General features: G+C 42.9%; 1 protein-coding gene across 2 annotated transcripts in view; it reads left to right on the top strand.

Annotated features, from left to right (window-relative positions):
• MTIF3 (mitochondrial translational initiation factor 3) overlaps window positions 1–13,601 on the top strand; it is a 19,241-nt gene that overhangs the window by 2,131 nt on the left and 3,509 nt on the right. For both annotated transcript variants that reach the window (XM_006098264.3, XM_023762012.1), the window contains exon 2: window positions 12,411–12,874. In XM_006098264.3, coding sequence (XP_006098326.1) covers window positions 12,412–12,874 — 463 coding nt within the window. In that variant the 5' untranslated portion in view covers window position 12,411. The remainder of the gene's footprint in view (window positions 1–12,410; window positions 12,875–13,601) is intronic.

The raw sequence follows: 13,601 nt of genomic DNA, 5'->3' as shown, positions 1-13,601 counted from the left end.
ATTCCGGTGCTGGGAGGCATATTACCCTTTTACTATATAGGATAGAGGCCTGGTGCACGGGTGGGGGCCGGCTGGTTTGCCCTGAAGGTGTCCTGGATCAGAGTGGGGGTCCCCACTGGGTGTCTGGACAGCCTGGATGAGAGGATGATGGCTGTTTGCAGCTGGTCACACCCCCTTCAGGGTGGGGGTCCCCACTGGGGTGCCTGGCCAGCCTGGATGAGGGGATGATGGCTGTTTGCAGCTGGTCACACCCCCTTCAGGGTGGGGTCCCCACTGGGGTGCCTGGCCAGTCTGGGTGAGGGGCTGAGGGCCGTTTTCAGGCTGGCAGGTGACTGAAGCTCCCAACCTGTCCTTTTTTTCTTTTTTTTTTATTCTGGGCCAGCTTTAGCTCTGAGGCTTGGCTCCAGCTCTGAGGCCTCGGCTGCTGAAAGCAGGTATCTGGTTTGTTTGGGTTCTATAATTGTAACACTGTTGCAGTCCTGCTCACTCCAGCTCTGAGATCCTGGCTGGCTGAAAGCAGGGATCTGCGTTTGTTCTATAATTGAAACAATGTTGCGGTCCTGCTGGCTGAAGCCCGGCTGGCTAAAAGCAGGTTTCTGGGGTTTTGTTTAGCTTCTATATTTGTAACAATGTTTCTTAAACTGCAAGCTCAGAGGCCGGCAGCAGCAGGCAGGGAACGTTGGCTTCCTCCGTCACTGAAGCAAGCAAGCCTCCTGTTCACTTCAAGCTGCCTGGCTGCCGGCCGCCATTTTGGCTGGCAGTTAATTTGCATATCGCCCTGATTAGCCAATGGGAAGGGTAGCGGAGGTCTGGCTAATTACCATGTTTCTCTTTTATTAGATAGGATTATTAGTAATGAACTACAATGTTCGCTAATGACATTACTATAATCGTGTTGCATTCATTTCCCTTACGTGCCTTACGCATAGGTGCCCCATTTCTCTCCACTAATACTAGTAGTGAATATTTTAGCAGCGATTGCCACGTCATTAGTCTTGGACTGACTTGTTTGGTGTGCACAACAGGAAATATTTCGCTTTTGGAGAATAAGAAAAATAGGTTTATTTGCGTTATGCTTATTTGTGCAGTCATTCAGTGTCTGGTAAGTTACTGTTCAAGAAAAAGTATTAATTTTTATTAAAATGTTCTATTATTTTATGTTAACGATTACTCATTTATTTCAGCCCTTTGTATTCAGCATGTCTCTATTGAAATAAACCTACGTTTCTATGAAAATTGAAGCTTTTGTTTTTTGGGGGCTCCATAAACTTAAACCTTGTTTATTTGGCTCGGGTTAGCCTTTGAGTTTGACATGCTTGATTTAAAGAATCTGAAAGGCCAGTGTGGTTTAGACAAAAAGGATGTTTGGTATGAAATGAGATTGGAGAGGTGGGAAGAGCCTTTTGGCCTCACGAGGGGCAGTTTTAAGGTGGGGAGGGCACTGGGTGTGGTGACAGCAATGCACAGGGGAGTGCTAATTGCAGAATTCAAGTGTATAAGAGTCTAGTTAGAAGACTGATGGGAATCCAAACAAGAGATGGACAGTATCTTAAACCTGGGCGGTAGCCCTGGATATGGAGAGAAGTGGATGGATTTGAGTGGTATTAGGATGTAAAACTGATGAGACTTTGTGTTGGGTTAGCTATGAAAGTGGGAGAGCAGAGTGGAAAAGATGACATGTGGCTCTGGATGGACCAGGATGCTAGGTTCTGGATATGGAGTCCTGGAAGATGAGATGATTATTTAGAAGATTTATGAGAGTAAATTCAACTGGTAAAATTGAGTCTTTAGTTCTGGATTTAAAAGCTTTTTAGAAAAACATTTCTTGGTTGATCATTAGATTATTTCAATAAAATAACTAATGAAATATTTTTTATAGCTAAAAAGTTAAGAAATTGATTCTGGCCGGTGTGGCAAAGTGGTTGGAACATCGGCCAGTGGACCTAAGGGTCTCTGGTTCGATTCCTGGACAAGGGCAGGTACCTGGGTTGCTGGTTCTTCCCCTGCCCCCTGTAGGGTGCGCACGGAGCATGTGCAGAAGGCAACCAGTCAGTCAGTGTATCTCTCTCACACAGGTGTTCTCACACCAGTATCTATCTCTCCTCTTCCTCCTCCCTCCCTACCTTCTACTTTCTCTGGAAAGCAGTGGAGAAAATATTTTCAGGAGAGGATTAACAAAACAAAGAGTTGAGAAATTGGCCAAAGGTATACGATGGCTTTTTGCCAGTGTTGTAAATCATCGTTTTAGCTCTTAAACAGTCAACCTAGATATGAAGAGTACTTTGTGCTCCTCATGGAAGAGCAAAACCAGAGCCAAGGGACAAATGACCTGAAGGATTGGTGACCATGGTGCAGTCCTCTGGGATGGGGGCTGCACAACCCAGGCTGGAACAGGGCAGATGGGACAGTTTGCAGGTCTTCAGGCAGGAATAAGAACTTTGTGAAACTCCTTTGGAAGGTATGAGAAATAATTTTAAAGTCATAGAAATTGCAAAGTTAATTTCACAAATACTTAAACCACTAGATTCTATGTCCCTTTGATCCAGTCATCCTCCCTGGAAAGAACAGATGTTAATATGAGCTTGTGAATTTCAGCTATATAAGAAAGAAAAGCAGTGAGTGAACAAATAAAAGAAGTTATTTTCACTCCTTAGTCTACTTGGTTTCAAAATACACATAAGCAATTTAATTTCTTACAGGACAAGACTCCCTACAACCCCTCATGATTATATTTACTACACCATCTATTTAAATTGCATTCCAGGAAGTTTCCTTAAAAATACATTATCAGTACCTCCCAAAGAGGTACTGCAAAAGGTAATGCAAAATAACAGATCACAAAGGTTACCTGCAAAGAAAAGAGGTAATGCAGAATCTTCTTATATAATAAAGAGGTAATATGCAAATTAGCTCTCACACCCTCACAAGATGACTGCCTACGACCAGGCAGGCAAGGGGGTTAGTGAGGGACGACCAAACGACTGAACAAGCAGGCTGCGTGGGGCGACCAGGCCGGCAGGGGGTGCAGTTGGGGCGACCAGGCTGGCAGGGGTGGGGGGACAGTTAGGGGTGACCAGGCCAGCAGGGGGGCAGTTAGGGGCAATCAGGCCGGCATGCAGAGGCAGTTAGGGGCAACCAGGCAGGCAGGCAGGTGAGCAATTAGGAGCCAGTGGTCCAGGATTGTGAGAGGGATGTTTAAACCGGCAGTCGGACATCCCCCGAGGGTTCCTGGATTGGAGAGGGTGCAGGCTGGGCTGAGGGGACCCCCCCTCCCATGCATGAATTTCGTGCACCGGGCCTCTAGTAATGTATAAGGGAATGCAGCTGTCCTTTGGAGCAGTAATCATTTGGTCACTTTTTTATTGGGGGTGGGGATACAAGAACGTTCATAGCAGCTTTATTTATAATAGCCAAAAACTGAGAGCAGCCTAAGTGTTCATCATCTGGAAACTGGAATTAAAAATTACGTTATATGCATATACTGGGACACTTGTCAGAAATAAAAAGGAGCAAACTAATGATACATGCAGCAACATGGGTGAATCTTAAAAATATTATCCTGAGATGCCGCCCAACAAAGATTACATATTGTTTGATTCCATTTATATGAAATCTTAGAAGAAACTATAATGGGGGGAAAATCGGAATAATCGTAGCATCTGGATGGGGATGGAGATTGACTTGGAAGAAACATAAAGGAAGTTTCTGGGGTGATGGTAATAGTCTATATGTTGATAGAAGTTTTGGTTCCAAAGTGTTTGTACTTGTCGAAACTATTCAATCAAATGAAATGTTTAAGATTTGTACATTTCATTTTATGTAAATTTTGCCTCTGGGAAAACAAAAAGAATCATAAACAAATACTGAACTCTAGTTAGTGATATGCATGCTGAAGTATTTGAGGGTAGGTGTACCAATGTCTGCAGCTTACTTTTAAAATGTATCAAAACAAATAAAATGGAGCCCTAGCCAGTTTGGTTCAGTGGATAGCGGGTCAGCCTGTGGATTCGATCCATTCAAGGGCACATGCCCAGGTTGCGGGCTCAATCCCCAGTAAGGGGCGTGCAGGAGGCAGCTGATCAGTGATTCTCTGTCATTGATGTTTCTACCTCTCTCCCTCTCCCTGTCTCTCTGAAATCAATAAAAATATATTTTAAAACATAAAATGGAAAAAGGAATAAATAGGTAGATAGATAAAGCAAGGAAAGCAACATGTAGAATCTAGATGAATAGGTATTGGCATGCTCACTGTATAGTCTTTCAAGTTTTCTGTATGTTTAAATATTTTTACAATAAAAGTTGGGGAAAATAGGCCTCCAAAGTATATTGTTCATTTTAAACAACTGAAAACTAATGTGAAAATATAAAGAACACAGACCTAAGCTCACTTGAAATACATAGTGTGTGGAAATAGCCACACATTTATTTCAAAAATTTTTTCCCACTTGATGCTTTAATATTGAAATCATTTCAATTACTTATAGAGTATGTGGATCACACATTAAAATTACTCTGTATACTGTGCATTTTGAATAATGCAATTGACCTTTTTTTTTTTTTTTTTTTACCTCATCCTAGGAAAGTTAGTGATGATGCCAAAGAGACTATTAAGAGGTATGGGGACTGAAAGGAGCAGGAATTGCTGAGAGGGAGTACAGCACAGAGGGGCTTTGGGGCCATTTGTCATCTTATCCTCCAATGGTTGGAGGATGTGGAATTTTTCATTGATCTGATCTCAAATAAAAAATCAATAGAAGGAAACTTCATGTGTCTTTTTAGAATGTGGAGTCAGCTACTGAATTTAAAACTAGGAGATGCAAAATTATGTAGCACAGTGTGATTTCGGTAAGGTCTGAATAATCATAAAATCATAGATATCTCATACTATAAAAAGTATGCACTTTAAGTAACTAATTTTAAGATAATTAGCTTTTGGGGAGAACGAAGATGGTGGGATAGGTAAATGCCGGTACTCGCCGCCTCCCACAACCACATCAAAATTACAACCAAAATACAGAACAACCATCATTCAGAACTGGCTGAAAACTGGCTGAATGGAAGTCCTACAACTAGAGAAGTAAAGAAGAAAGTACACTGAGACTCGTAGGAAGGGCGGAGGCATGGAACAGGCTGGTCCAACACCAATGCATGGCGCTTTTGTTTTGTTTTTTTTTTAATTGAGAGGGCTATCTTGCCGGGGTTCTTGTCCCAGCATCAAGAAGGGTTCAGGAATCTCGAAAAAGCTGTGCGTAGATGACATAGGAATCCAGAGACTAATAAAGAGTCTGGAGATGAGATATAATTTTGAAAGGCATTGGGGGTCAGAGGACCTTCAGCTAAAGGAACTGAAGACTCCCTCCTTGTCTAGGACCCTTGCTTTTATTAACACAATTTGTCCTAAGGCAAGGTGGAGGTAATACACTTCAAAGGGTACAGAGGCATTGTCAGTGTGGAGAGTAGCCTACGGCTGTACAGGTGTTTGGCCAGTAGGAGGCAATACCATGTAGATTACGATGCCCTTTAACTGTCTGGCAGCCACAATCAGTTTCCTATTCAGGTTTGGGGAAATGCCTTTAGCCATTCCCAACAGGTGACTACATGTGTGACTCAACCCTGTTGAGTCCCCAGGTTTCATCAACCTTTTGATGAAACTCTTGAAATTATGACATGCTGGAATTGGATCCCGGCAATATCTCTGCTTCAGAGGCCTTCCATGAGAAGCAAGGGGTCCCAGTCCTACATCAGACCCCCAGTCCAGGGATCCTGAGCTGGGAAAAGAAGTCCCCATAACTTTAGGCTGTAAAAACCAACGGGGATTGTGGTTGAGTGACATGAAGCCTATTGGAGTCCCATGCAGTCCCTCTTAAAGGGCCAGCACATGAATTTACACAGTTGAGCTTCCTCTGAGCTCCAGTGCCAGGCGTCGGCTTTGAGGGATCCAGGGACATAAGAGGAGGAGCTGGATTGTCTGGCATCAGGGCTAGAACTAGGGAGGCTTTCTCCAAGACGGGTACTTACAGGGGTCATTGTTCCTATGCTGGGACCTCCCACAGTGCAGAGCAGACCGGCAGCCATATCTGAGTTTCCATCAGCATGGACCACACTGTTCGCTCTGTCCTGATGATTCCCTGAGACCCCATCCCATCCAATTTGCAGCCCCAACCAAGCTGTTTGAGGCAGCTTTTCCATATGAATGGCCTGTCCTGTCACAGGCTTCAGACTCTGCTAAAATAACTCAAACAAGCAGAAGCTGGCATCAGTGTGCCTCAAGCCTGTCAATAAAAGCCCCAGCACCAGCACCAGCCTACCTTGCTTCACAGCTGGGCCTTGCCTGGGCACTGCCAAGGCCAATATAAGTAGCAGCCATCTGCAGATCTCTCTGTAACTCCTGCTGGGTAGCCCCAGGAATTGGCTGACTTTGTTTCTCTCAGGAGGCCCTAGAGCCAGTATACCCAGTGGACAGCTTCAGACCATACCAGATTACAACTCTACACATGCACAAGCGACACACTCAAGGACAGAGTCAGTGAGCACCAAAGCTCCACTGAAGCAAGTCCTGCTTCATAGGGGTGTCTCCTGCACAGCAGTTCTTCTACTGCAGTTGCAGCTGGTCCTCACAGCCAACTGGCCTAGAGGTCAATTCCTCCCAGTGACGCCAACAACAATCAATGCTCAACTATAACAAGACAGTGTACACAGCCCACACAGTGGTGCACCTAGAGTACCCAGCTCAGGTAACTGGGGAGGCTAAGCTGCTTGGCCCTGTAACACAAGGCCACTCTACCAATTCCAGGAGACATAGTAGCTCTACCTAATATATAGAAACAAACAGGGAAGCACCAATGCAGAGACAAAGAAACATGTCACAAATGAAAGAAATTGAAGCAAGCAAACTACTGGATACAGAATTCAAAACAATGGTTATAAGGTTGCTCAAGGATCATAATGGGAGCTTCAAGGGACTTAGTGAGACTTTCAAGGATCTTAGTGAGAATGTTAAGGACATAAAAAAGGACTATTCAGAAATTAATCTTACACTAACTGAAATAAAGAATAATTTACAGGGATTCAACAATAGAGTAGAGGATTCCGAGAATCAAATCAACAATTTGGAATATGTGGAAGCAAAAAAACATCAAGCAGAAGAGCAAAAAGAAAGAAGGATCCAAAAATATGAAGATAATGTAAGGAGCATCTGGGACAACTTCAAGTTGTGGGGGTGTCTGAACATTCCCATTTGGGGATGCCTGAAGGAGAAGAGAAAGAGCAAGATATTGAAAACTTACTTGAGGAAATAATGACAGAAAACTTCCCCTATCTGGTGAAAGAAATAGACTTACAAGTCCAGGAAGCACAGAGGGTCCCAAGCAGGAGGAACCTAAAGTGGTCCACACCATGACACATTAAAATGCCACAGTTGAAAGACAAAGAATCTTAAAAGCAGTAAGAGAGCACTTATAAGGGAGTGCCTATACAACTGTCAGCTGATTTCACAACAGACATTTTTCAGGGCAGAAGGAAGTGGCAAGAAATATTCGGAGATGAATAGCAAGGACCTACAACCAAGATTACTCTACCCAGCAAAGCTATCATTTAGAATTGAAGGTCAGATAAAGAACTTCACTGACAAGAAAAGCTAAAGGAGTTCATCACCACCAAACCAGTATTACATGAAATGTTGAAGGGTGTTCTTTAAGAAGGGAAGAAGAAGGAAGAAAAAAAGATTAGCCCTAACCAGTTTGGCTCAGTGGATAGAGCATCGGCCTGCAGACTGAAGGGTCCCAGGTTCGATTCTGATCAAGGGCATGTACCTTGGTTGCGGGTACATCCCCAGTTAGGGGGTGTGCAGGAGGCAGCTGATCGATGTTTCTCTCTCATTGATGTTTCTAACTCTCTATCCCTCTCCCTTCCTCTCTGTAAAAAAATCAATAAAATATATTTTTTAAAAAAAAAAAGGTTAAAACATATGAACAATAAAATGGCAATAAAAACATCTATCAGCAATTGAATCTAAAAATCAAAGTAAACGAACAAGAAGTCTAATAAACAAGATAAACTGATGAATGAAGTAGAATAGAGGCATTGAAACATGGAACAGACTGATGAGTCTCAGAGGGAAGGGGGGAGGAAGGTGTGGGAAGAGATTAACCAGAGATCTTATATGCTTACTAGAGGCCTGGTGCACGGATTCATGCACAGTGGCAGTGGGGTGTTCCTCAGCCTGACCTTCGCCCTCTCATAATCTGGGACCCCTCACAGGATGTCTGACTGCCAGTTTAGGCCTGATCCCCGCCTGGCCTGGCCTGGCCTGCAGGGATCAGGCCTAAACCAGCAGTTGGACATCCCCCTGGGGATGTAGCAGTGCACCAAGAAGCAGGCAGCCAGGGAGGAGCCCCAGCCGGGCTGGGCACCGTGCTGCTTGTGCTCATCCTGGCCACTGCGCCTGGTGCCGCTGTTTGGTAGTGCTGCCATGGAGTCGGGAGAGGCTCCTGGTGCCTCAGCTGCGCTTGCCAGCCATGAGCCTAGCTTCTGGCTGAGTGATGCTCCCCTGTGTGAGCGCAGTGATCACCAGGGGGCAGCTCGTGTGTTGAGCATCTGCCGCCTGGTGGTCCGTGTGCGTCATAGTGACTGGTCGACTGGTCGTTCCGGTTGTTCAGTCGTAACGGTCGCTTAGTCTTTTATATATATACTAGTGGTCCGGTGCATGAAATTCATGCACTCAGGACGAGGGCGGGGGTCCTCCAGCCTGGCCTGTGCCCTGTCACAGTGCGAGAGCCCCGCAATCCATCGCCCCAAAGAGGTAGGCCCTGCCCAACCATCCGGGGCTTCTCGATGGATTGCTCCAAAAAGATAGGCCAGAGCTGGGGAAGGCCTTCAGACCCCCAGGCCGGGCCACGGCAGAGGCCTGCAGACCCCCAGCTCAGGCGCACGGAGGCCCCGCCGTGGCCCCGCTCCTGGGCCGGGCCACAGTGGAAGGGCCTCTCTGTGCACCTGCAGACCCCCAGGCTGGCGCAGGGGGGCAGGGATGCGAGCTTCAAGTTCCCGGGGCCGGCGCAGGGGGCAGGGACGCGAGCCTCACATCCCGGGCCCGTTGCTGTGGTCGGGGACGCAAGCCTCATGTCTCCGGGCCAGCACAAGGGCGGGGATGCGAGCCTCACGTCCCAGGGCCCGTTGCCAGGGTCAGGGACGTGAACCTCATGTCTCTAAGCCGGCACAGGGGGCGGGGACACAGCCTGCTGATCGGTCGTTACGTGACGGTGTCTCGACCAATTTGCATATTATCCTATTATTAGATAGATAGATAGATAGATAGATATGTATTACCTGTGGACACAGACAATAGGGTGATAAAGGTCTGGAGTGGGGCAGGAACCAGGTGGAGGGTGGTAATGGGGAGAAAAATGGGGGACAACTGTAATACTCTCAACAATAAAGATTTTTTTAAAAGTTAAAACAGTAAAAACAAAAGGATAATTAGCTGTTAAAATATTTTGGGATGTCTCAAAGGATATTTCTGGAAGAGTCACTGAGCTCACCAATATTATAAAAATATAATAGTTTTTATTTTGACTTCAACGACTGGTTTATTCAGCTTATTATTGGACAGAGGTATCAAAGACATTTCATCAGAGAACCCGGTGTCTAATTTTTTATCAACCTTGAAAAGTTAAGGGTAATCCCAGACATTCTAGCTTAAAGTACTTGAACTCACTTACATTACAATATTTATTACTTACTTTTTTTTTCTTTTGTCATCTTTTTTTAGAGGGCAGCCTAACCCAGTAGTTCTTAACAGTAGAGGAGGGAGGAAACATCTTGTGTTGTGAAAAAGCATCCCCAGATGATGCTGGTAGACTTCCTGTTTCTGCTCTAAAATAGACATGTTAACTTTTAACTGTTGGCACAACTAGTGAATTTTTTCCACTCCATAGGCTCTTGATTCTTTTTTTTTTAAGAAACTTTTTAATTATGAAAAACATACAGAAAGTGAAAAGACTAATAACTAAACACCCATAAACTAGGTTCAGCAACTGTTGCCATAATTGCTATATTTCCTGCTGAACCATTTCAAAGTATATGGCAGAAGTCATGAGACTCCACCCTAAATACTCCAGCATTCATTTCCTAAGAATGACATTTTCACACCTAAGTATTAACAGTACTTTCCTGAGAGTATAATCCATCATGAATCTAGTCTATATTCAGATTTTCCCTTTATTCCAATGTCTTTTTAGTTGCTTTTGTTCAAACACACTGCATTTTACAATTATGTCTCCTTAGTCCTTTCATTCAAGAATAGCCTCCTCCAACCCTTTCTTTCCCAAAGACACTAACTTTTTTTAAGACACCATGCCAGCTGTCTTGTCTCACACTAGATTTGTCTGATTGCTTCCTGTGGTTTAATTTGTTCTGCTCTGAGTCTGGCCCTGGTATTCCTTGGAAGCTGAAAACTAAGTCTGGAGGTTGGGCTGGGTTCAGGTTAACCTTTGGCAGGACTGCTTCACAGACGGTGCCTACAGGAGCCAGTCACACCTGGAGTTGTGTGCTAGGATATCAGGTCGTCCCACTGTCAAGATGCTGAGTTTGACTTTTGGTTATCAGGTGACAACCAGAGTATGTTTTTCCCATTTCAATTTAGAAGTCATCTTGGGGTCACCCTTTGGCACCACTTGTATACCTTATTTCCTCACCAGCCTTTTACCTGATAATTTTTGTATCCATCCTTCTCTGAATCAGAGATTTGATTGGCAGTGGCAAAATGGTGGTTTTCAAATTATTTTTACTTCTCCATTTATTTAGCTGGCATTCTCTTCTGAAGAAGAGCTTTTCTTCATCAGCTGGAGATATTTCTAGTTTTTCCTAAAAAGGTAGGATACATGCTTAGTTCTTTACCATTTTCAAAGTAAGAAGTCAGGGTAATAGTCACATATAGTTATGGCAAATTATCTTTTTTTTTAAAGTAGATTTTTGCATATTTAATTTGTTGAAATGAATTTTAGTCATTGTTAAATTATAACACCTGTGGCCAGGCTCTCATGTTACCAAACTGTAAATGAAATGTATACAAGCAGAATTATAATACTATCAGGGAAATCTAAAAACTGAATGTCTAATGATATAAAGGGATGTTTATTAGTTGGGATAATGTTATTGTGGTTATTTTTAAAAGTACAAAAGACCTTACTTCTTAGAGATGACAAACTGAAGTATGTACTGATAAGATTTACTTTGAAATAGTTCATGGATGGGTGGGGACAAGAATAGTTGAGGGTAGAGATGAAACAAGCTTGGCCACATAGTGGTAATGATGGGTGCTTAGGTCTTATTATACTATTCTTTCTGTGAATGTTTCAAAAATTTCCTAATAAAAGCTTTTGTAATTATTTGAGTTTCTGTGGATATCTGCAGTTCAAATTTAATAACACACTTTACTTTGTATTTATAATTTTATCTATTAAAAGCTTATTTTGAAGGAGTGTGTACATCTTCAACTTTGCTGATCTAAAGCCAGAAATTAACTAGTATTGAAACTTATGCAGCAATTAATTTAAATGGAAATAAATATTTGTTATGGGGTGGGGCCACAACATTAGTAACAGAGAAACAGAATTTCTGGAGGATGAGGCCCAGAAATCAGGATTTTAAAAAGATTCCCAGGTGATTCTAATGTGCAGCCAAGGTTGAGAACCACTTTCTTAGTGGGTCAGCTTTCCTCATGAAGAGTCCACTTTCCCATAATAGTGCTCTTTTATTTTGTGTACCATCAAATATATTGACAAATTGTTAAATGTATTAAACGTTTATGAATTGGCCTGGCTGTTGTGACTCAGTGGTTGAGCATCGACCTATGAACCAGGAGGTCATGGTTCGATTCCTGGTCAGGGCACATGCCCAGGTTATAGGCTCCATCTCCAGTACTGCGCATGTGGGAGGCAGCTGGCTAATGATTCTCTCTCATCATTGATGTTTCTATCTCACTCTCTCCCTCTCTGAAACCAATAAAAATATATTTTAAAAAAAGAAAAATGTTTATGACTTGGTGTTTATGAATCACCAAATATTTTATATACTGCTTCCTCCCAAATAAATCCTTCAGATTTTGCTTTTGATGTTGGCACTACAAGATCCATGGGAAATAGAATCAAATGAAATACTATTGAGTGAAGAAAAGTGCACTGTGCAAATATGATTTATTCTAACAAAAACATATTGGGGACAGTACTACCATGAGTGTGAACATGGTCACCTGATGGTCCATATTATTTGTGTAAATTTTCTATACACAGATCCAAAACATTCACAGATGACATAGTTTCCACAGCCTCACACACACACCCTCCTTGTACCATAATATCAAACCACAAGAACAAATGATTTAATTTTAATCAACTGTTCTCCCTACTTTTTAGGATGGCTGCTGTTTTTCTAAGGTCAATAATATTACAAACCATAAAGACTGAAAATAACTGTCTTAGAAGATGTTTGGGTAAATACATCGTGCAAAAGATGGCACTAGCACAATTGCCCCTTACTGCTTCTGTCCCAAGACTGTCCTACCTAATTCATGCAAAAGCTTTTAGTACTGTTGAAGACTCCCAGCATGAAAGAAAAAAGAGAAAAAATAGTGAAACTGATTTTAGTAACATTGGAAGAAAAATTAGTGAGCGAATCATTCATGTATTTGATGAGAAGGGCAATGATTTGGGGAACATGCACCGAGCAGACGTGATTCGACTTATGGACGAGCGAGACCTGCGACTTGTGAAAAGGAAGCCCAGCACAGACCCTCCCGAGTACCAGCTCATGACAGGCACACAGATTCACCAAGAGCGGCTGAGACTGAGAGAGAGGGAAAAGGCCAGACCTAAGACTGGTAGGTAGTTTGCTCTTTGCCCCTTGAATTCCTTAAGACTATAATCAGCAGTTTAAATTGGGCATTTGCTATGATGCCTGTGACAATGAGTTGAAAAACAAAAATTCAGTTTTACCACTGTTTCCAATGCTTTTTTCATCCCTCATTTCTGTTCCTTTTTAAATTTTCCTTGTATCCTGTGTCGATCACCTTTTTATAAACCTATGTAAAATGAAGAAAAACAAGGTAAACACCACCAAAATAATAGGAACTCTTTTCCCTTTGCTCTTAGCTTTGTCTCCTAATGCCCAGGCAGGCAGAGTAACTGATGGGTGTAATGTAATGAGACTCAGAAGAGATGGATTCAAGTTCCTATTCCTCTCCTGAGCCACTCATTTACCCTCCTTTTTAAAAAAAAAAAAATCTCATCTCAAAGTGGAGGTGTTTGGCTAATTCCGCAGAGGCACTTTTTAAACTCGGGAGTGATTCATAGAGCATCTATGCCTGAGTATTTTGTTACAATACTGGTAGTGACACTCGTTTACATATTTTGCCAATCACCTTAAAAGGCATTAATGTTGGTTTTTCATGACTTTTAATTATTACTGATCATTATGAAAGGTTGTTCAATGGAAAAGGCACTGGAGTAGGGGTCAGAAGACTAGTCCCAGTGAGGTTGTCTTGAGAAAGTCACACGTAGTCTGTGGCTCAGTTTGTAACACCACACCTAACATATTTCGGACCAGTA

This window comes from Myotis lucifugus, unplaced genomic scaffold, assembly GCF_000147115.1.
Source record: "Myotis lucifugus unplaced genomic scaffold, Myoluc2.0 scaffold_227, whole genome shotgun sequence".
NCBI lineage: Eukaryota > Metazoa > Chordata > Mammalia > Chiroptera > Vespertilionidae > Myotis > Myotis lucifugus.
This window is presented reverse-complemented; position numbering and strand designations above follow the sequence as displayed.